Below are 25,329 nucleotides of genomic sequence, written 5' to 3'. Positions count from 1 at the left end.
ATAGGTGGAATAGATGAATTCTAGATAGTGAAGAAGGGTAGGAAAGAAAGGGAAGGGGCAGAGGATTAGCAAGGATGGTGAAATGTGATGGACATCGTTATACAAAGTACATGTATGAAGACTTGAATTGGGTGTCAGCATACTTTATATATAAACAAATACAAAAACTGTGGTATATATGTGTATTAAGAATTGTAATGCAAAAAAAAGAAATTATATCCCATCAATGTATGATATATCAAATATATAAGTGCATTCTACTGTCATACATAACTAATTAAAACAAATTAAAAATATAAAAAAAGAAATAAAGCATTGAGAATTTTTGCTTAAGAACATAGACTTGAACAATTAAAACGGTCCATAACTAAATTAAGTGTACCTAATTTTCATTTTATTAAGAAGGCAGTACAGAGTATACATTGAATGTATACACTCTGAAGCCAGACTGCCTGGATGAATATGTTCCATTTTACACTGATTAGCAGTGTGATATTGGGTCAATTACTATGCCCTACAGTACACTGGTTTCCTCATCTGTAAAATAAAACTATTGAGAAGATGAAATCAATTTAACACATTAAAAAGCTTAGAACAATGCTTAGCACATAAGTGTGAAATATTAACTAGTATTTCAAGATGCATGAAACACTCCGATTATAGGCTGATCTTCTTTGCCACTTCAAAGGATGCCATGTTGCTCTCTATTTCTTGGTTTTGTCTGGGAAAGTAGCCAAAGCTATTGCCTTGCCTCTATAGATGAGGTTAGAACTTGTTCCAAATGTTCATACTCAATAGGTTTTAACAAATAGATTCAGGGTGTTTTGGTGTATATGGTGAGATCTTGGCATACATATTTCATTATTTGGAGAATGAGTCAACTTCAAAACCAAAGGGAACTGTTTGGGAGTAGAATAAGATGAAAGTAGTGTTTCCTGAAGACGGACTTAGCAGTAGTGACTGGGAAGAGCCATAAAAGAGAGTCTAATGGGTAGGACAGTTAAGAAGATATTTTAGGTGTTTCAGAATGAGGCAGTTGGGGCCTGCATTATTGCTTTTCCTGGGAATTATAAGGAAAATAGGGATAGAAAAGACAGTGTAAAAGGAAGGAGAGTGCTCAAAATTTGATAACTAAATAGGGAAGTCAGAAGAGACAGGCTGATTTGAAGTCACAAAAAATTTTAGACTACAGGGCAGAGAGTCAAAACTTAACTTTTCTTACCTTCACCAGAAATTTCTCTCCATGGATTTGGTGGATACATAAATGCAGCATTTTGGATCTGGTCATTTATATCTTCATCCTCATTGAATGGAAATGTACCACTGAGGCTCACATAGACAATGACTCCCACTGACCACATATCTAGAGAACGGTTGTAACCTTTGCTTCTGAGAACCTCAGGGGCTAAGTATGCTGGAGTTCCCACTACAGATCTCCGAAATGACTTCTCACCAATAATGCGTGCAAATCCAAAGTCACACAACTTCACCTAGAAATTATGGAAGAATGATGTTAACTTTGTATTGATCTCTATATAAATGCCTCTCCCTAAATATGAAAATGTACTTACCAACTATATTGATTATGAATACCAAACAACTGTAGATAGGAAAATTGAAATATAATTTTCCCAGAAGGCAGATATATTTATATAGCTCTGTGATACTAACATAATGAAGAGTTCCCCTAGTGCTTATTTCAAAAAAGTTTTGTATCCTAGCTTCCACCCTGCTAATTACCAGACTGATGCTACAGGGCTTTAATTTTTTTACGAAGTGGAGGGTACTGCATTTGTCTCATAAGGAGATAACTTTTCTGTTATCTATGAGCAGGAACTCTTTCATTTCTGAATCCTCAGTGACTTCTCAATGTCTGGTCACATAAATATATTCAATAAATGTCTGCAGATCGTGGCACACACCTACAATCCCAGGTACTTAGGAGGCAGAGGCATGAAAGTTGCTAGCTTGGACAGCTTAGTGAGACCCTGTCTCAAAAACACAACAGAAACAAAAAAGGGGTGAGATTTGACAAATTCCCACAAATAAATTACAATATTTAAAAAACATCCTTTATTCTGCTTGATGTAGAGTCTCTCTTCCTAAAGATACTGTATATTGGCAAGTAAATAAAACTGAGAAGTATTAAACATTTATAAATAACTGTTAATGTGAATAGTAAAAGATGTAATTTTGGAGATTTCTCCAAGGAATAAGTGTAGCAGTGTTTTATATTACCATAGAACAAATTATTGCTAGTTAGATGTTTATATTTGAAAAAAAGTTGTACATGAAGGCAGCCATAGTCACTACCATGTTCTCTCAGGAAAAGAGTTCTAGAAGTGTGGTGAAATGGGCAGAGCTTTAAATGCTTATCTTGCAGGCTAGAACTGTAGCTCAGTGGCAGAGCACTTGCCTAGCATGTGTGAGGCACTGGGTTCAATCCTCAGCAGCACCATATACAAATAAATAAAATAAAAAGTATTTTAAAATAAATAAATACATACATACATAAATATTTATCTTGCTACCCAACTTTTTGTAGATTTTGGTGATTAATGACTGCATCTATGCTGAATGGGCAAGTGTCAATTAATTTCCACTGGAAGAGCTCTTGACTCAAAATATGATTCAGAAAAAGCATTAAGATAAATTGAGAGAAAAGGGATTTGGTGTCTAGAAAACAGTGGTACAGTGACAGGAGAACAAAGAGGTTAAGGTATATTCAAATGCTGCTTGTTATTTCTAGGTTATGGACACCGACGTATGCTTTCATGAATGATATTTGCTGTCATTGTATTTGAAGACTAGTACAAACCCCAAAGAAATGTGAACTCTCTTTTGGTTAAATGCCAAATTTTAGATAACATTTAGATAAAGTAAAAATGACTTGGCAGTTGGGCAACTGAATAAAGAAGTGTGGCCATGGCTAGTATGTGAGGGAAAAAAAAAAAAAATTCCCTGTTGCTCCTAATAGGAACACTGTGGATCACAAAAGTAGAGATCAGAAAGTTGGGAGTTTTAGCCTTTAGCTTCACAAGTGTACATCCTTTGCCTATACTATTTTGAAGATTAAATGAAATAATATATAGAAGCAGTTTATTTATTTAAAACATTCCACCAACTACTAGGAAACTCTTTAACCTCACAATGATAGGGAATCAATCACTTTAACAACATAAGCTTTATAAAAGAAATGCTTACTACTTTATTTTTCTTATGTTAAAAAGTTTATTTCAGTAACACTGAAGTCAACATTTAATCCTCAACAAATCAGCAAACCAGTGAAAAGAAATAGACAGAGACAATAATTTTCCCTAGTTTCCTGCTTTAAAAGTGAAATAGAGTAGAATGATTTTTTAAAATACATATTTTCCTTTGAAAGACAATTTAAGTTGAATTTATAAAGTAAGATAGCTATGTGTTGTCCTTGTTCTAGCCATATGACGACATTTCACATGTACATAAATGGTAGTTTGGCAATAGATATTCTAGTTGATTGGAGGAATCATCAATGGCAATCATGAAAAACAGTCATAGGTACTAAACTAACGGGTTTCTCAGTACAATTGTAAAATCTGAATTCTGATTTATTAAGTAGGTTGTGAGATAAACTTAGTTGATCAAGATCAACATTAAAAAAAAAAAAAAACCACTTCAACTTTATTGAAAAAAAAAAATCAGAGTATATCACGCATAGCCAGAACACACACACAGATGATATTATTATGTGAGTGTGAGCATCAATGGTTATGAGAAATTAAATTTTTATGCTAGTTTTGGTGAAAATGCTTAAAATATGCTAAAAAAAAAAAAAAAGAGAGGTTGGCTGCTTGTCTCAACCAAAATCTTCCCTTTTTAGGTACCAGCTCTCAGCTATTTTTAATTTATGGAGAATTCATCCTGAGTACCAAGCACCACCAAGGCTAATTCTCTCTACTCCCAGCCCACAGGGATAGGTGAATTGCCAAGAATTTATTTACAAAAAGTCATTCCTTGGGATCCGTTAAGTCAAAAAACTCTTAATGAACATAACACAATTAATAAAAGAATTAAATTTATTTAGTTATTAATCCTGGCAGTTATAGACTAAAATGTTTCTGTAAGATGTTATACACCTTGAATCCACAGCACTTAGTACACTGACTTTTATTATGTGGGTACTTTTAAGTGTCAGACACTTAAAATAATGCTTCAAAAGAATATCTCACCTGAGGAAAGGGCTCTGCTGATGCAAGCAGCACATTTTCTGGCTTTAAATCACAGTGCACAATATTCTTAAAATGTAGATTCCTCAAAGCAACAAGTATCTGTTAATAAAGAAGAGGTTTTTTTCAATGCTTGGAAAATTAGTTAAACCACAATGTGATTCCTTGAATGGTGCAGTCCTCTGAAAACTTCAGTATAGTTTCAGATTTAGCTGAAAGAGTGATTTTCTTTCTTAAGGTTAACAATTCCTACAACTTCCCAATATTTCAAAGTACTGCTCTTAATAGTTTTCAATTATTTAGCTTCAAAAGAGAGCTAAAATACCTGTGTGACCATGAATTTTGTAATTCGTTCTGGAAGGCGACTTTTCTCACTGGATAGAATCATTTCCAACATATCTCCATGCAACTTTTCCATTACCACAAAGACTCGTTCTGGTGTTTCAAACATACATTCCAGGTTTACAATCCCAGGATGATGCAAATTCTGGAGCAGTTACAGGATATTAAAACAACCAACTTTAAAAGTACAGAAGTAGTTTTATTACAGAAATAATTAACATGCTGCAATTAACTGTATGAAATCACATTTAAAATGTTTGTAAACAATGTAAAAAGTACAATGATTAGACATGATCATAAATTCTGATTTTCCAAGTTGTGCACAGAAGAGTGGATGTACTACTCCTTCCATTTTTTTTCTGTATATGTAGTCATCTTTCTATATTTATTTTTTCTTAAGTTCACTACTTTTATTACTTTTGCACACCTCCCCTCACCTCCTATCCAGAGAACTGGTTTCTGAATTTATTGTATTCTTTTCTTCACCTACTGATTTCATTTTATCTTTGTTAACACTTCTGCTTTCCTCAAGATTTACTGTTCATTAATTTTTGAGTTGGATTAGTTTCATTTCTTTCTTGCTTTAATATTTGATATTATAAAGCTTCTTTGAATGAAAGTCCAAAGACTCTAATATATACAGTATTTTTATCATCATTTTCTAAGTATTCTGAAATTTGTTCTAAGAATTGAGAATTAAGAAGTTTTCATAGTGGGAACTTTTTGTTTTCTTTATTCTATAATTTATGTCTGCTTTTATTGTATTAAGATCAAGGACTTATACTGATTTTGAATTGATGAGGGTTTTTTTCTTTTATTTCATTTTAGGATACAGAATTCAGTATAAAGCAGGTAGATCTTCCTTACTCTGTTTAGGCTTTGTATCTTATTTTTGTCTGCTCCATCTGTGATGCACTACTAAAATGGGCTTGGCTGTCTCTCCTTGTGTTTTTTCTTGCTTTTCTTCATAAATACGATGGTGTTATTTGTTATAGTGTGATTTTTACTCTTCCATTTTTAAGGGCCCTTTCTTCATTTCATGTTTTCCCTTGAATTAAATTTTGTCAAATCATGACCCCTTGGCTTTCTTTTGTTTGGGGAAGGGAACTAGAGATGGTACCACAGATGGGATCGCAGAGAAAAGCAGCACAAACAGCTCTCACTGTGGCCCCTCCTCTTGCATGTAGTCCTGCTTCATCTACTGTTTTTGGAAAATATTCTATGTATTCTAGAAGTCTGAACTTTTCTATTTTTGTTACAGTATACACTTCTGTTAATCATTTTTGTAGCTCTGGAGTAATTTTCAAGAAAATACGAGGAAGGTACTGAATTCATACCTTAATGTTCAAAAATTTCTAATGTTTTTCCATTTACACAGGTAGCTACAGGATGCTACATATCCACTATTCTACCACTCTCTTCAGGCAATATCAAATAACAAAAACATCTTGCATTACCCATATATCTAGGAAACAAAAATACTCCCCTATTTCTTTGCTTCCCCACAATGATCCCCCAGATGTGGCTATGCTGACTTGTATATAATACATTCCTCTAAAAAGTCACACAAATGTAATAATTCTACACTTTTTTTTCATTTAACAATACATTGTAGATAATGTCCTACCTAAACATATCTATTCAATGAATAGTAAATGAGTATTTGTCATTTTCCTAGAACTATGCAGATAATCTGGATCCATTAATAACACTGAAAAAGAAGCCCTGTCTCATAGAGTTAATTAATTCCAGTGAGGTAAGACATATAGTAGGAAATAGTAGTGAATTACCTACAATGGAAGTGGTTAAGTGCTTTGGAGAAAAGCACTTCTGGTTTAGTTATGGGGTGTTCTCCAAAAGCTAATGTGTGAGACAAGACAAAAGTTCAGAGGCGAAATGATTGGTGAAAACCTTAACCTAATCAGTGCATCAATACACTGATGTGGATTAACTGAGTAGTAACTTTAGGTAGATAGGGTGTGGATGGAGGAAGCAGGTCACTGAGGGTGTGCCTTTGGGGTTTATATATTTTCTCTGGTGAGTGGAGCTCTTTCTCTGCTTCCTGGTGGCCATGTCCTGAGCTTATTTCCTTCACCATGTCTGTTAGTCACGATGTTCTTTCTATCTTGGGCCTACAGCAATGAAGTTGGTCATCTATGGACTAAGACCTCTGAAACTGTGACCTCAAATAAATTTTTCCTCCTCAAATTGTTCCTCTCAGGTCTTTTGGTCACTGTGACAAAAAAGCTGACTAAAATAAGAGTGTAGGGGTGGGAGGGTGGGTTTAGTGCTAATAGAATGTGAAGGCTTCATTAAAGAAATGATATTTGGGCAAACTGTAAGGGAGACAAGGGAATTTGTCATGCAGATATCTAAGGGGGAAGGCATTCTAAGCAAAGAGAACAGCTAATGCAAAGCCCTTAAAACAGGAGGATGTCTGAGAGACAGCAAGAAAGTGAATGTGATCATCATTTAGAAAAGAGATTAAGTTGGTTGAGTGTGTTATCTACAGTGGAGCCATTTTCAAGGGATTTTGGTTCTGTTTAATTAACAATCCCAAGTATCCAAAAATAGTACATGCTTATTTCTAATATACTGAGAGGAATACAGAGCCTATCAACAAGTGCTTATCAGAGAAGCTTACGTTGCTGCGTATGCTGTACAATCACTTCTAAATTAAACTGATTGTTAGGATTTTTCCTTCCTTCTACTGAAAAGGCCAAAGTTATGATCTCAAATAATATGTACACGTGGGCATGGGAAAGGAAAGCTATGGATGTCACTGATGCGTAGGAGAAGATAATACCAGAATAAACCACAGGAATGGTTTGTTTGTTGAAGGCTACATATAGGAACACAGGGAAAAAATGGAAAAGTAAAGATGATACAACAGGAAGGGAAAGAGCCAAAGTATGGTGTGTAAGGGTACAGGATAGAGGATTCCTTTCAATCTATGTGAAAGTCTACCTCAATTTTTTGGAACTAATTTCAGTAAATGAGGGATGATTTGAATAGGTTTTCTTTTAAAATATTTATTGCATCCATTCATATTGTACTAACAAAATTATATTTGTGTATTTCATATACAAAATAGGCTAAATTCAACTTTGTGCTATATTTATTGAGTTTACAAACTGCAGAGGATTGTTTTAAGTCACTGTTTTACATATGTACACACACATATACAGTAGGTCCAATAAATAAAAAAAGAAAGCATATGTGATTTGCAGACAGGTTTAGATTTAAATTCTGAACCTGCCTTCTTCCTATTCAGTTATGCTGAGAAAAAGTATATTTACATTACAAAATAAGTTATTTACTAAATATAAAATGTACATTTTTTATTTAAAGAATCTACAACAAAGGCAGTGATGTATTAAATTAGTATGAAAGAGTATATTTGAAGATATACTGAAATTACTTAATTATAGTCTCAGTTTGGCAATATTGATGAAAATAACCAGAAGGATATAATTCTTTTTCACACTGTGCATTAACTGAAAGTTCCTAAATTTAGTTATGATCTATAGCTGAACATGGGGAAAAGTACTTTAGTGATCAAAGTGTCAGGGAGAAATCAATCCTTAGGCATATATTCTTAATTTAAAATATTTTTGCATTTTAGTTGGATGATCAGATTCTAAAATTAGGCCTGGGGATGTGGTAGAATGGAGTGGTACAGTACCTTCCTAGCATGTACAAGAACCTGGGTTTGATCCCGGATACGCCCAACCCCCGCTGCCTCCAGATTATATATATATATATGTTGTGTGTGTGTGTGTGTGTGTGTGTGTGTGTGGTTAGGACAATTTGTGACTTGTCACACCACTGATAGCCAGGTTTGATTTGACTGGCTGGCTATGCAGGCTTCCCCTTCCTCCCTCATTACTCCATGTGCATCACTGCTGAAACTGCTAAATGACTATTCTTTGGCCAAGGGTTTACAAGTAGTTGCACTCCCCTGTCAGAACCTCCAAACAAGCTCTTAAGATTCCAAAATTGAATATCCAAATATATCTCTAACAGAATCTAAATGCTATTAATATTATATTTAAAGGTAGCTCTGCAAGGGAGGAGGTAGGTTTAATGTAACATTAGGTGGCTATGGACTGGACCACAAGCTTTTTTTTAGGGCGGGGTGGTACTGGGGATTGAACTCAGGGGCACTTGACCACCATTATTAGCATTCCTCTGAGAAAAAAAAAAATTGAGGCAAATAGTTACCACTGTGACCAACAATGTAACAAATGAAACATCTTTTGTGTGTAAGTTTCTTACCTTCTTCAAGGAAGCATAAGTAGGCAGTTTTTTTTCTTGAATTTCACTCACAAGTAAAAGGGCATTAACTATTAAATGGCTATGATTCTTAAATAATATGCAAACAATATGCAATGAATTAATAGACATTTGCATACCATCAATATTATACATGAAACCCAGAAAAATGATCTAAGGATCAAGCTAAAGTTTAGTTTTCATTTTTACCCCCCCAAAGAGGTAAAAATGTTAGATAAAAAGAAAAACACTTAGTAACTTATTTAATTGGACTTAAATCATTGCTATATTTCTTAATATACCTTAATTGACTGCACCATTATAAAATTATTAAATAGGATTTCAAATAAATAAAAAATATGCTGCTGTTAAAGGTATTGTTTAGCAGTTTTTATTTTTATAGTAATAGCTATAATAATCTAGCATATAATTTGTGAGAACTGGAAGGGCATAACAATGACACAATAAAATGTGATGGTTGAAGCAGCAAATTGAAGTTCTTTGAGTGATGACTGTTGAATTAAGAATGAAATTTTACCTTTTCTTTTCTTTCTTTCTTTTTAAAGATTTTTACTTTAAAAAATGTGGGCTGGGGCTCAGTGGCAGAGCATTTGCCTCGCACATGTGAGGCACTGGGTTTGATCCTCAGCACCACATAAAAATAAATGAATAAAATAAAGATATTTTAAAAGATTTTACTTACAAAAATGTGTTCTAAACAAACTGCTATTACAGAGCAAAATAATGGCAGGCATTATTAACTTATACATTACTGTAATATTAAAAAAAGGACTCAAACAGTTAAATCAGTATTTCACCAGCTTTTTTCTAAGCCAGAAGATCATAAGAACAAAATGAAAAACAAGTCCTATTCTTATCTGCATACTAAATAAACTCAGATAAAAAAAAAAAAAACCACCTGGTAAATAAAATTAAACCTACACAAGCCACTCTGTTTATTACCTGTAAAATAGCCACTTCATTACGGAGTTGACTTTCCTGCTTTGTGGGAAATCTCATCTTATCAATTACTTTAATAGCCACATCCCTTCCAGTCTTTCTATGTTTTCCTATTTAAAAAAAAAAAAAAAAGAAAAAAGAAAGCAGCAAATTGACAGACAACTCACATACAATACAAAAGCTTTACTAGAAAGTTGTCCCTGGACTGAAATTTATGTCCATAGACTGAAATTTACTCATGTACTATGTTCATTTTCTTTTTCCACATGCGTTCACTCATTTTTTATTTTGATAAGTTATGTTTTTCCTTTACAGTGTTTCTCCTTAATAACAGCAGTTTCTTATTAAAAAATAAGAAAATTTAAATAAACTTGTTTGCTGAAAAGTAATCTACCTTGTTAAATAAATGACAATAGAATGCCCTGACCTAGTGTTCAGACACTATCAAGATGGAAACACTACAAATAATTTTATTTTAGGTTTACACAGTGATTAACTACATATAAGATTTTTAAGATAGAGTCATGCAACCAATAGCCCCTCCTTCATTGATTAATTCAAACTAACTAGATATCTTGTGCCTATTATACAGTAGGTACTTTTAGACACTACAGATTAAGCAGTGAAAATGACAGATTTCTGATATTACTTCTTTTAATCTGTGTGTGACTTGCTATGTATCTGAAAGTAACCCACAGCTATTAGAAGGGCACAATCATAAAAATATGACACTTCAAAAGAATAGACAATTCTGTGCATGTTTGGTAAGAAGTCAAAAGTACCTCAGTTCTTTGCCTCCTCAATGAGAAAGTTTTCCAGAGATGTCACTAGTCTTAAAACTGACAAACTGAAAGTTACAAATCATAGATGTTATATATGTATGTATTTTCTAGGTGATTGTTGTATGTCAAACATAATGATATTTGTTAGGATACAAAGAAAAACCAGACATCTTTTCGCCTACCAGAAGAGACTAACAGAAACCCAAAGTTATAGATACTCTAACAGATATATGTCTACTATGCAGCAAAAGGATCAATGAGGAATAATCAGTCTTATCTGATGGAAAGGTAGGGATGGGGAAAAGAAAATCTTAAGAGAAAGGATTTTTCAGTTGAGCTTTGAAGTATAAATAAATCTTCACTACAGGGATAAAAGGATAGAGAAGGAGCAGAGGCAAGAGATGGAGGCATGTCAGTAGGTCTGGAAGAAGACAGCAAAGAGGGAATTGTATTAAGAAGTTAGAAATGCTGGGAGAGATCAAAGCAGCTCTGTATGCCTTGCTAAGAACAATGGCCACGAATCTGTAAAAAATGGTTCTATATGAAGTAGTACTAATTATCAGAAGTGAGTTTTCTGAAAGATTCACTCCAAGAGTGATATGAATAAAGAATAATACTGGAGGCGGAAAGGCCAACTACTAACAGTCTACTGTACAGTTGTAGCAAGGGATAATGAGGTTTAACAATTATTTTGTATCTTGGAGCACATGTTAGATTTAATTAATATTAAATTTAATATAAAATACAATTAAAATATAAAGTTAATGATATAAAAATTAAAATATTGAATATGTGAATATGCAGATCAGATTTTATTAGCTCCATTAAACAGATGAACACAGTAATGCAAAAATGACTTCACCAACATAAGTCATAGAGCAGAATAAAATTTAAGGTTTCGATATGATAGAACATTTATGTCAATACTGGACAAATGAAGACATCTGTGTTACAGAACTAGTAGGGAATATACTTCAATGGACAAGTTCAAATAGCCTATCATAAACTTTACATCCCCACCACACAAATATATATATTTTTTAATTGTAGATGGACACAATACCTTCATTTTGTTTATTTATTTTTCTATGGTGCTGAGGATTGAACCCAGTGTCCCACACATTTGAGGCAAGTGCTCTACTGCTGAGCCCCAGCCCCACCACAAACATCTTTATGTGTGAGATACAAGAGATAAAAACTATTATAAAATTAATTTTCTGATTCTTTGTTACTTTTACAGTGGAATTTAAGGAATAAATACTCAGTTTTAGTGAAAAGAACAGCCAAAAGGATACAAGTAAATCTCTGAGAAAAGGCAACTTAATAAACTATGAGATGACAAAATAGCTGGCAGGCTTAAAATTGCATCATTTTCCTAAAATGATCTACAATACACAAAAGGCTGTAATTGCTTACCTCCATAAACAATGCCAAACTGGCCAGAACCAAGCACCTCATCTGCAAAGATCTGATAAACGGTACTGATGTCCTATCAGGAAAAAGTAATCATCACTTATGTCTGGAAAACAATGCCAATATCTCTTAACTCAAATACTTAAATACATTTTGTTTTTATGTTAAAGACAACTAATTTTCATAAAGTACAAAATATTTCATGAAGCACAGGCTTTTTATATTCTAGAAAAAGTTAAGCTCCAATGTTATGGTATGATATTAATGGGCAAGTATAAAGTATTCCCCAAGAACCTTGAAGAAAAAATACTTTGAATAAAAAGATGTGGTATTTATTAAGCATTAAAGTATATAAAATATTAAGTATATAAAAGAATATTAACATAAAAAATTAAAAACAAAATTTTATCTATTTTGCTTTTAAAAAGACTGCTACGGGGCTGGGGTTGTAGCTTAGTGGTTGAGACCTTACTTTACATGCGTGAAGCACTGGGTTTGATCCTCAGTACCACTTAAAAAAATAAATAAATAAATAAAACAGAGATATTGTGTCCATCTACAACTAAAAAAAAAATTTTTTTGGGGGGGGGTTGTTGTTTTTAAAGACTACTATGTTTGATTGGGAAGAAAAACTCAGAAGTATATATTAGGATTAGGCTGATTTTGAAAAATTAATTCAAATTCACTCCTCAATCTTTCTTCCCTCTTTTTTTGATAGTGTTTGTTGCTGTCAGAATATTCATGTACTAACATGGGATGTGTAGTGTCAGAATTGCACTACAGGTGTGACTGAAGAAAGACAAAGTGTAACTTCACTTAGCAGATCACCCTTAAAGACAAAGCCTCAGCCCAGCAATTAAGGCCAGTGAATGTGCATATATACATGCCAAGTTGTTATGTGCTTCTCAATTTAAATCAATTTTTTCATATAACTAACCAATTTGGGTTCTAATTAAATTAGACCAGGGGCATCCAATATAAATATAACTGCCAGAAAAGGTTCTTCAACAAATACTAATTCTGGATCTTTTTCTTCTTATCTATGCATGGATATATCCTTAAGTTCCTGTGAGATCATTCAGTTTGTCCTTTCATGTTCTTGGTGTCCTCCTTCTTTTTTTTTAATAAACTATTCTACCTACCACCTGGACAAGAAACACATAGATTGTATCTCCTTGAAACCTTCTTATCTCCTATAATACTATTAAATGTCCAGTCTTCACTGTGATCTTAGAAATTTCAAACATTGTAGGTTAGAGAAATGTAACAGCTGAATGCCCAAGTTAGAGAAAGAGAAATTTTAATTAGAGAAATTACAATTTTCTGGCTTCATTTTCTAGCCTTTCTTCATTCTGATCCAGAGTTGGCAAACTATGGCTAGTGGGACAAATGTACCTTCTGTCTCTTTTTGCATGGCCTCTAAAAATGGTCTTTAAAGTTTATGACCAAACAAATAATATTTTGCAGTGTGAATATTACGAGATACTCATATTTCAAAGTCTACAAATTTTACTAGAGTAGTCAGGATCTCTCATTTATTTATGTATTGCCTATGGCTGCCTTGTTGCCACAACTGCAGAGTTAGGAAGTTTTATATGGTCCACAAAGCCTAAAATATTTAATATCTAGCCCTGTTCAGAAGTTTGCTGACCAATTATAAAATCCTAGTATACCTATTATTGTACTAGCCAAACTTAATCTATTTACTATTTCTTAAAAGTCCTGCATTTTCTGCTTCTTTCTATTTGCTCATCTTCCCTGTACTTGCATAAAATGTTGTTCTCTTGTTTTTATATCCTCAGTACTTCTATCAAAAACCCATTACCATCCCTTTAACATAGATCAAATTGTACTTTATTTAGGAAGCCTTCCCTGCTGACCAAGAAAGAAGTAATCTCTCCTTTTTCTTTAACAAGTCTATTGTTTTAGTGACATTTATTCTAATGTCACTTTTTAAGTGAAAAAGTTTATTCTGCTTCTGTAATTTAAAAAATATGCCTTAGTTTCCTCCATAAAGCAGAACTCTTTAGGTAAGTTCTCACTCAGAAAGTATAATTGTCTTTAGGCAAACTGCTCAACACTTTGGGCTATGAACCTATTTCTCTAGTAAGATCTCATATTTTATTTTTCCCTATTTTAATCACCCAATTTATAAATGTTAGCTTAATTATTACATACCACATTCTCCTGGACCTGACAATTAGATACAGAGATACTGGTAGATAAATCTTCTGTAAAATATAAGAATGGTATATGAGAAAAGAACAAATTATTAGTATATGACTTAACAATATTTAAGGATTTGTGAATACCTATGGCATAGCAAACTTAAAAAAATAGGTTAATATATAATATGTACATTAAAATAATTTTCTATGTACAAAATTCTAATCCATCAAGAGGAAACTAGTTAAATAAAATATGATAAATCTATTCAAATGATACTCTAAACACTTAATAAATGACATAGAACTATAAATATGTAATCAGAAAGCTAGCCAGGATGTCATATTGAGTCAGCTGCAGGCATAGCTCAGTGGTAGAGTTCCTGTCTAGCATCCATCCATAAGGCTCTGATTTTAATTCCCAGCAACCAACCCCCTGCAAAAAAAGAAAAGCTGCATGGTGGTAACATCTGAATTAAAAATAAAAATATTACTTCTATACTATCTGTACTTTTTAAAACATAAAAAGCATGCATTATTTTTATTTAAAAATATTAATTAGGTAAGCCTACATACTGTAATTGGAATGTATCTAGTATACATTAAATCATGAATAAAAGCAAGTTGCAAAAAGAACACAGGGTATGACTCTATGTTTTTGTAAAAAGGAAACTAAAACAGTATAGCAGGTAGTGTAGGTTTCTCTCCCCACCCTGAATTCTTCCCCAATCTAGAAATTTATAGCAAATTTAATAATGGTTTCCTGAGGGCAGAGTTACAGGAGTTTGGGGGGGGTGGGAATTACATATGTATAGGAAGGACTTTCTCTTTTTATATTACATATTTCTTTTCTTTTTAAATTTTTTGCAGTAGGAGTTGACTTGGGTGCTCTACCACTGAGCTACCTCTCCATTTCTTTTAATTCTGTCTTTACTAAGTTGCCCAGACTGGCCTCAAAATTTCATTACAGGTGTGTGCTACCAGCTAAATTACATATTTCTATAAAATTTAAATGTATTGCTTTGGTAAGCAAAGTAAGCAACTGACAAGAAAAAAGGAAAAAAGGAAGTTAGCAAGAGAATAGTATTAAACATCTAGAATTTCAGAGAAAACTCAAAAAAAATGGAGTTTCTTTTATAATCCCAAATATAAAAATATAAAACGTCATTAATACAAAAATGGAAGCAAAGTATTCACCAAAAATAAGTAACATGAAAAAGGTACCATTACATTTTTTAAAGTTGATTTTCAATTGTTTTTTAAATAACTCAAAATTTAAACATTAATGATCAATAAAAGGCAGAACATGAACAAAATTAGCGTGTCTAACACTCTGCTTTTCAGTAGTTTGTTTCCTAGTTTAAGTCTCAGTATTTATTTTCTTTCAAAGGCTTCCTCTATCTAGCTCCAAGCTCCATCCAATTTTAATTTCTATTTGTTCCAGAAAGGTTGTTTTAAGGACCACAAGAACAACAGCACAGCAATAACAACATTTATGTATCAGGCACTGTCTTGAGCACATTATGTGCATTATTCTTCTTTCCACTTTAGAGAACTGTAGAGTCTAAGAACACATATCCAGTAAGCATCAGAACTGAGTGTAAACTCTCTAGAATCTTCATCTTTTTCTTTTTCTTTTTTTTTTTTTGAGGGGGGGGGGTGTGCATACCCAGGATTGAACCCAGGGGCACTTAACCACTGAGCACATCCTCAGTTCTTTTTTTATATTTTTATTTAGGGACAGAGTCTCACTAAGTTGCTTAGGGCCTCGCTAAATTGCTAAGGCTGCATTTCAACTTGTGATGTTCCTGCCTCAGCCTCTCCTGCGCCTGGGATTACCAGCATGTATCACAGTGCCTGACTTGCAGTTCTATCTTTAGAGACTCAACTCTAGATAAGAGGTGCATAGATGAGCTTTAAAGGGTTCCTAAACCCTTGGAAACTACATATAAAATGTGTGTGTATGCGTCTGCATTGTTTTCTGGGGAAAGGGTTCTTGGTTTTAATGAGAACGTCTGAGATTCTGTCTAAAACTCCCAGAACTTAAGAATCATTGTCAAATATCCATCTACCTATCCCTCACAATATCAATAGTAAACAGCAAAAATGTACGTGGTCATCATCATCCCTTTGAACACCCCTATTCTCCTTATCTAGGGTAATATTACTCTCCTACCTCTTTTATCTAGCTCTGCCTAATCTATTACTCCCTGATGTCCAAAGTCCAAATCAGATTCTATTAAGAAGTCTCTTACTTTCTCTTCCTATCCACATTAGAGTTTCTTGAGTAATGCATCCATCCACTTACTTATGTATATCATATAGGCCTTTTGATTTTTGCTATTTCTTTTGTATTCTATCTCATGGCTTAGCATAAAACCAAAAAGAGTTGCACAAAATTATGTAGGTAAAGTGAAATAAACTATATTTGGCAAGTGGCTGTTACTTATTTCAATATGAATGTATTTCTTGAATGACTTTTTTCTCCATATTGCCAATGGAGTATAAATGGCATTATACTATGATTTTCTGATTGTTAACTATTCACTCAAACCTTTATCAAATCTAGGGCTAATTTTACAAATTTTCCCACTGTAGAACATGTGTTTCAATAATTCTTAATATTGCTGAATTTTTAAAATTCACGTAAATGAACATTTCTGACTTCACATATATCATGAGTATGGTATGAATTTACTGATTGTAGGTATGGTATGAACATAATACTTTATTGCTTGTTTACATCCCAACATATGCAAAAATACTAACAGAATATTTAATCCAGTGAAATTTCATAGATGCCAAGTACTGTTCTGTACCTTATAGATTCCCTTTCATTTAATACTAATAACTCCATGAAACAGTTACTACTACAGAGAGGGAAAGTATTTGACTAAGAACATATAGCGGGTTGGTAAAGCTACTTATATGTAGGGAGACTTACTCTGGAGCCTGGCTCTGGGCTGTGTGTGTGTGTGTGTGTGTGTGCGTGCACAGGCACATGTGTATATAATAGCATAATTTTATAAAGGAATCAACGATATAAAGCTTAAGCTAAGCATTAAGAATGCACAAGGGAACATAATTACATCCCAAAATGTTTAAAACCAAAGAGGAGAAAAAGTCATCAACTATCTTATTGCTTACTGTGGTCTTTCCCCTGCCCTGGAGAAGTGCAAACACTTGCTTGAGGGGTCACTGGCATGAGGGCTTGGCGAATTGCTTTTTCCCAGCTCTGTGCTACATCAAGTCCAACTCCAGTGGCAGCAAGAACAGGATTGTGAGAGTTGTCCCCATTGTTCTCACCAACAAAGTATACCATAGTGTCAGTGATGATTTCAAAACAGTGTGGGTTACTGCCTTGTGAAATGTTTGTGAAATCTCGTGGTGAAGATACTTGGAGAATTTCTGAGAGTGGAATTTCCTGAAAGTGTAAGTAAAAAATTAAACTTTAAAAAAATATGAATACCTATTTGTTTTCATTTTTAAATAAGCTTAGAAATTTAAGACATGCATTTGAAAAAACTCCAGTAAGATAAACAAAATATGTGGTATACTGAACACAGAATCAAGTCTTATGATAATGCCTGCCTTAAATGACCTGCATGTTTAGCAATGTGAAAGGCAGAGCATGAAATATGATAAGTATAACAAAAGATTTAGGCCTATAATACATTATTAGGATGCAGGAAGGAAGGATTTAGGAGGGTAGTGTGCCACTATATCCAAAATTTTTTCAGTTTCCACTTGTCATTAAATTAGCTTAACAGCTATTTTTCTAGTGGCTACCTTTCTTGCAAGTTATAGCCCCAAAGTGAGCAAGAAGCAGAAAAAGCAGAATCTTGGGTCATTAAGAGGTCACATAAATACTCCCTGGTTCTGTCAATTGAAGTCAACTACCAGTCATTTAATGTTCAGTCTACTTCTTAAGGAAAAAAAAGTTTATTCTTAAAAACATGTTGTTGTGCTTCTGTGCATTTTCTTTCTTTTAAAGAGATGGGGTCTCCCTATGTTGTCCAAGCTAGCTCCAAACTTCCAGGCTCAAGTTATCTTCCTGCCTCAGACTCTGAGTAGCTTGGATTGTTCTAAGCATGAAACCATATTTCATTCACTGAATATTTTCACCAATTCTTTAATTTTTAGCTGCTTTTCCTTTAAAGACCATGTTTCATTCCCCTCTACGGAAAGTACTGGTATTGAACATTAACCTGGAGGGCTCCAAAAGCAGTGAAAGATGAAACTTTCCTCCCATTCTTTCTTACTGACCAAATTGCTACACTTATAATCTTGTTTAGTGTTAGTCTGTGACATGGCAAAAAGTGGTGCAAAGCCAAGGAAGAAGACTATACAAAGAAGATGAAGAGTAAAAATAAATAACTGGGAACTGGAGCCCAAGATAATGTGGGCTCTTCTGCATAGGCAATGAAATGGACTTTCTAAGCTGTCCAATCTAAATCACACTATCCCAAATCAAAGCAGCTTCAACTTGACAGGACAAAACCACACATACAACCAAAAAGCAATCTTTGGTAGCAGGGTTGCTGACAGGAGTTGTGTGGAGGGGTGGAGAATAGGTGCTTCAATAAGAAATTTAACAGTGACTTCTATAAATAATATTAGGCAGGGTCATAACAGTATATATTTAGATATATTTGGAAAAATAAAATATTTTAATAACTTTCATAAAATGTAAAATGCTTACCTTGTAATACTTTGATCCAGATTCATTTTGAAATAATGTTAGACATTTGCTGTCAAGTCTCCAATAATGCCTCTTTCTCTATAAATTAGAGATCAAAAGATGGTGAGGTTCAAAAATAATTCCTCCAAAGAACTTATACTTTCTTTTTCCTTAATTTCTACTCATAAGTGTGTAATCTTTTAAAAAAATATTTAATTTTTAGTTATAGTTGGACACAATACCTTTATTTTATTTATTTTTATGTGGTGCTGAGGATCGAACCCAAGGTCTCGCATGTGTGGGGCAAGTGCTATACCACTGAGCCACAACCCCAGCAGAAGTGTGTATTCTTGATAAGTTTAAAATCCACGATTCTAAATTTTCAAAATATAAGATATGCAGTCACTCAGATCCTATTCCTGACCCTCATTCCATTCAAACAATGTTGTTAGATTTTTGAAAATTGTTTTAGAGAAATGTATGCATGCTCATATAAATATGTATTTGTTACAGACATATACACACAGATATATAATTTACCTACTGGCGAAATTTCTAGAAGCTGACCTATTGGATCGAAAAATATGTGCATGTGTAATTTTAAAAATAGTGTTAAATAATTCTATACAAGACTTAATTTGCAGTCTCATCAGCAACATGAGAGTACTATTTTACTCATACTCTCACTAATGCAGTATATTATTAAACTTTTTGATGTTTGAAATTCTGAAAAATAAAAACTGGTGTTTCAATGCAAGTTTAAATTGATATTTCTTTTATTGTAAATGAAATCAAAATCTTATATGTAAGAGTCATTTTTCTGTGAACTCTTCATATTCTTTTTTTCAAAAATTTTTTTTAATTATACATGGGCCCAATGTATTTTATTTATTTTTATGTGGTGCTGAGGATTGAACCCAGGGTCTCACACGTGCAAGGTGAGCACCCTACTGCTGAGCCACAACCCCAGCCCTCTCTTCATATTCTTTTCCCATTTTCCTACTGTGATGTGATGTTTTCCATATCTATTTATTGGTTTTATTCACATATTATGGAATTAACCCGTTTAGAAAACGAGTGAAAAATAATTTTTCCAGCTTGTCATTTGGTTTTTGCCATGTGGAATTTATTTATTTATTTATTTATTTTTAAGAGAGAGTGAGGGCGGGGGGGGGTGGAGAGAGAGAGAGAGAGAGAGAGAGAGAATTTTAATATTCATTTATTTTTTCTTAGTTCTCGGCGGACACAACATCTTTGTTTGTATGTGGTGCTGAGGATCGAACCCGGGCCGCAGGCACGCCAGGCGAGCGTGCTACCGCTTGAGCCACATCCCCAGCCCGCCATGTGGAATTTACAAGATTGAATTTACTGATTTTTCCCCCCTATTGGCAGTTTATAAATAACAATTCTACAGTTTCTTCTACTGGTTTAATTTGTTTACATTTATTTTTTTATATATATTTATTTTTTAGTTATAAGTGGACATGTGTCTTTATTTTACTTTATGTGGTGCTGAGGATCGAACCCAGTGCCTCATGCATGCTAGGTGTGCGCTCTACTTCTGAGCCACAACCCCAGCCCCAATTTGTTTACATTTAAATTTTAGATCTACTTAGGTTTATTCCATGTAGAGTGTGGGCTATGTTTATGATTTCTTTTTTTTTTTCAAAATGGCTATGTGGTTGTCCCAATACCATTTATTGAATTATCTACCTCTCACCTTGCTGATGTGATATAGTACCTTTGATATGCTGATAAATTCTCAAACATGTATCACTCAGAGTTCCATTTAGAAGGATAAGAACTACAAATTAAAAATAATAATAATAATATTTATATCTCTCTATATATACATCTATAATCTGTACTCCTGTCATCAAATAGAACTTCTTTAAAACCAGCTAAATGTATTGAATACTCTAAATATTCTTCAAAGGTCTACTAAAAAGTCTTTCAGTAACCTTCATCAAATTAAGAAAAATAACAAAATAATGGCTATTAAATACTTTCTTGAGAACTTACTGCATGTCAAACACTGTTCTAAACTTTTCTTACATATTAACTCACTTGGATCTGTGAGGTAGTTACTCTTATTACAACAATATTACAGATGAGAAAACTGAGGCATAAAGAAAATAAGTAACTTTCCCAAGTTCATAAAGTTTTAGTAAGTCACATAGACTCAGGCAGTCTAGGTATAAAGTCTATGTTCTTAACTACAACACTAAGTTAACTCTTCATATCTACTGCCATCCCACTATAATTTCACCATTCCTTTTCTTTGCTAGCTAGATCTAAAAAATAATTTGACTATTTACACTAAGTCAAAATCTACATAAAAACAGATGCCTCTATCTTTGTAATAACTTACAATGACTTTGGATAAGGTTCTAGTTCCTTCCACCTTTATTTGTAGTTCATTATGTTTTGATTCATTACTCTTTATTGTATAATATCGGGTTCTTTTTTAGCGGGGGCATTCTGGATTGAACCCAGGGGCACTATTGTCATTGAGTCACTTCCCTAGCCCTTTTTATTTTTTTGAGATAGGTTCTTTCGCTAAGTTGTTTAGGGCTTTGCTAAGTTGCTTAAACTGTCCTTGAACTTGCATTCCTCCTGCCTCAGCCTCCAGTTGCTAGAATTACAGGTGTGCACCACCATGACTGATTCAGAATCTTTTTGAATCTTGACTATTCTTTCAGTTTGTAAAGACAACACATTAGATGTTATGCCTTTCAAAAGCTTCTGTAACTATAATTCCAGTGTAACTTACATATTGCTATATTGTACACAGATGTCTTAATATATACGTACATTTCATCCTCATTTTGATTTTAAAAGTATGGAAAATAAAACTCAGAAGCAAGTTTCACTAGCATATTAAAAGATACGTAATTACTGACCAGATTATCCCTGCTGGTGTAATGGACCATCCACCCTTCCTTCACCATTGTGCTGCTCTTCCTCTTTGTGTGCTTGATCGATTGTACGACTCTCATTAGCGGAATATTATTGCTTGTTGATGGACTAAAAAATATTTAACATTTATAAATATTTATAATTTAGATTTTTTTAAAAACATCATAAATACTATAAGCTCATCAAGTCTTTTTAAAGTAACAGCTAAAATTTTTCAAACCATCTTAGGAAAACAGATAACTACTCAAAAGAAAATAAGTTAACCCTATTATTATGATACATAGAAAACTAAGATAATAATTTTTAAATACTCATTATTTACATGAGTAAATGATTTTTTTCTGGAGGGTCACAAAAAAATAGGGAAACAATAAACAGCAGAAAAAATACTCCTTAACTAGAAGATCTGGAGCTTGGAGGAGGGTCTAATCTCATTTGGATTTGCTGTGGAGTTGTTTTCTTGCCTAGGCAGCATGATAAATTAGCAAATCCATAATATGGCAAAATACATATACTCAAATTCACATGGCTCAAATGTCAAATTCAGTTGATTATGTTGTTAGCGAAAGCCCCTCTAATAGTCAATACTAAAATAATTTTTAAAAAATTTTTTTTAGTTATAGACGGACACAAAACCTTTATTATTTATTTATTTTTATGTGTTGCTGAGGATCGAACCCAGTACCTCACATTTATGAGGCAAGCACTCTACCACTGAGCCACAATCCCAGCCCCAAAAGAAAATAATTCATAAATAATTCTTTCTTAAATAAATAAACCCAATGTTATCAGTCCAATCAGATTATACTGTAATGTTGCTCAGTAACTATAGCTGGAGAAAAAGAGCAATCTGGTGTGTATAAATATGTGTGTATATATATATATATACATATATATATATATATATCTCAAATATAGTTTTGAAAGTTCATCTACAAACAGTTAAATAATGTTCTCTTCACTAGGAGGTATCCATGATTAGAAAACTAGCTAGATTTTTTTAGCAGTCTCCAAACTGGGTAAACATCAAGTTTTAGCTAGTAATGATAATGACAATAAAAGCTATAATTTAATGAAAAGTCAAAGTAAATAAATGATGACTCAGCCATGTGAGATTGATAAATGACCCATTTTTCTCTAAATAACTCTTCACTGCCAACTGAAAAACAAAACCTGCCAAAAATGCTTACATCTTACTACAAAGTAGTATATCCTATAGGCAATGAATATTTAATTTACATAATAGTGAATATTTAAAAGTTTTATAGTCCAGTAACATTTGTACAAAAATGCTAATAGATTAACTGTGTTAGTATGAAAACTACCCTCAAATTCATGGCCTTCATTTTTATGCAATATTCTCAAGAATATATTCTTTTTTTTTTTTAATTTTAATATTTATTTTTTAGTTATTGGCAGACACAACATCTTTGTTTGTATGTGGTGCTGAGAATCGAACCCGGGCCGCACGCATGCCAGGCGAGCGTACTACCGCTTGAGCCACATCCCCAGCCCATCAAGAATATATTCTTTATTGCTATTTCTATCATCAGGTAATTTGCCTGTGTGAAGAAACTGGCTGCTTTAACTGATGGTTTAATACTGACACCTTGTGGTTTGCCCCATAAGTAGACATTAAATCTAGACTATATTTAAATATTTTTCTTTTTAAGAAAAATAACCTGACCATGATTTTGGAAGCATACTGACACCTTGTGGTTTGCCCCATAAGTAGACATTAAATCTAGACTATATTTAAATATTTTTCTTTTTAAGAAAAATAACCTGACCATGATTTTGGAAGCAGTCTGCAACATCTACCCGTGTTACCTGATTGTTTTAATAGCTTCTTCATCTCGTTCCACATCAAGATCAGATGGATCCAGGAAGAACATTTTATCTTCTGGGGGAGATGGCTCTTCTGTGTCATCCAAGCCTCGACTACCATCACTGTTTATGTCACTATTGTCAATGTCCATTGGTATATCTGTATCTGTTCCCAGACTGGAAGGTTCTGGCAAAGTTTTAAATGAATTTCAGAGTTTTATGTTAATGAAATAACATATCTAAGTAGTCTGTTAAACAGGAAAAAACATTATAAAACTCTTAAAACATAGAAAAATATCTTTGTGATTTAAGATAAATAAGTATTTCTTAAAGAAGAAACAAAATGGTGGCTGGAGATATAGCCCAGTTAGCAGAGTGCATGCCTCTCATGCACAAGGCCCTGGGTTCAATCCCCACCACACACACAAACACACACACACAGATACAAAATCATGAGGTACAAAATTAATTTTGATTATGTTAGAATTTTAAATTTCCATATGACAGAAGGTACTGCATATAAGCAAAATAAAAGATAAGCCCCTATTTTACATTTTGGTAAAAAAAATTTTTTAGTAACAGTGCCAAGACAATTCAATGAGGAAAGAATTAAATAGTCTTTTAAATAAATGCTGATAGGACAACTGGATATTTACATACAGAAGAATTGAGTCTGATGCCTTTCTTAAACTATATTAAAAAATTAACTCAAAGTAGATCAACCTAAAATATAAGAGTTAAAAGTATAAATGCTTAGAAGAAAACATGGGAGTAAATATTTGTGATCTTGGTTTATGCAAAGACTTCTTAGATACAACACCAACAACCTAAGTGACAAAAATAATTAAATGCATGCACTGGATTTTATCAAATAAACATACTTCTGTGGGGTACACCACACCTTAAGAAAGTGAAAAGACAGCCCTCAGTATTGGAGAATATACCTGTAAATTATATATTACATAAGGAATATGTATCCAGAACATCTGAAAAACTTTTATAACAATAATTAAAAAAACAAATAATTTAGTTAAATGGGGAAAGGACCACAAGAGAAAGTTCTCCAAAGAGGAGATAAAAACTGCCAACAAGCACATGAAAAGATGCTCAATATCATTAGCCAATAGGAAATGCAAGTGAAAACCACATGAGATAGACTTAACACTTAATAGATACCTGTAATCAGAAAGACAGATAACAACAGGTGGTGAGGACACAGAAAAACTTAGATTTTCATATATTGCTGGTGGGATGTAAAATAGTGCAGCTGCTTTGGAAAAGTCTGACAGGTCCTCAAAATGTTCAACATGAAGTTTCTGTATGACTCAACAATTCTACTACTAGGTATCCATCCAAGTGAAATGAAAATATCTCCTTTGAAAAATTATACAAATGTTCATAGCAACCTTATTCTTAACATTGCCAATATAACTCAAACATCCATTGATTGATGAATGGATAAATAAAAATGCAGCATAAACCTGAAAAGCAATATTATTTGTCAATAAAAAATGAATTAAGTGGGGCTGGGGTTGTGGCTCAGTGGTAGAGTGCTCGCCTAGCATGCATGAGGCACTGGATTCGATCCTCAGCACCACATAAAAATAAAGATATTGTGTCCACCTAAAAATTTTTAAAAATATATAAAAAATGAATTAAGTATTGACAGATGCCACAATAGAGATGAACCCTGCAAACATTAATGCTAAGTAAAACAAACCATTCATACGACTACATATTGTGTAATTCCAAGTATA

General features: G+C 33.2%; 1 protein-coding gene across 4 annotated transcripts in view; it reads right to left on the bottom strand.

The window, feature by feature from the left end:
• The window catches only part of Prkd3 (protein kinase D3), a 69,512-nt gene that overhangs the window by 5,174 nt on the left and 39,009 nt on the right, over positions 1 to 25,329 (bottom strand). For all 4 annotated transcript variants that reach the window (XM_078029381.1, XM_078029379.1, XM_078029382.1 and 1 more), the window contains 10 exons: positions 23,576 to 23,759; positions 21,730 to 21,853; positions 18,848 to 18,925; positions 17,293 to 17,569; positions 14,159 to 14,211; positions 11,984 to 12,056; positions 9,789 to 9,895; positions 4,534 to 4,695; positions 4,212 to 4,310; positions 1,223 to 1,490 (listed from right to left, as the gene is read on the bottom strand). In XM_078029381.1, coding sequence (XP_077885507.1) covers positions 1,223 to 1,490; positions 4,212 to 4,310; positions 4,534 to 4,695; positions 9,789 to 9,895; positions 11,984 to 12,056; positions 14,159 to 14,211; positions 17,293 to 17,569; positions 18,848 to 18,925; positions 21,730 to 21,853; positions 23,576 to 23,759 — 1,425 coding nt within the window. The remainder of the gene's footprint in view (positions 1 to 1,222; positions 1,491 to 4,211; positions 4,311 to 4,533; positions 4,696 to 9,788; positions 9,896 to 11,983; positions 12,057 to 14,158; positions 14,212 to 17,292; positions 17,570 to 18,847; positions 18,926 to 21,729; positions 21,854 to 23,575; positions 23,760 to 25,329) is intronic.

The sequence above is a fragment of the Ictidomys tridecemlineatus genome, chromosome 12 (assembly GCF_052094955.1).
Source record: "Ictidomys tridecemlineatus isolate mIctTri1 chromosome 12, mIctTri1.hap1, whole genome shotgun sequence".
Taxonomy (NCBI): Eukaryota; Metazoa; Chordata; class Mammalia; order Rodentia; family Sciuridae; genus Ictidomys; species Ictidomys tridecemlineatus.
This window is presented reverse-complemented; position numbering and strand designations above follow the sequence as displayed.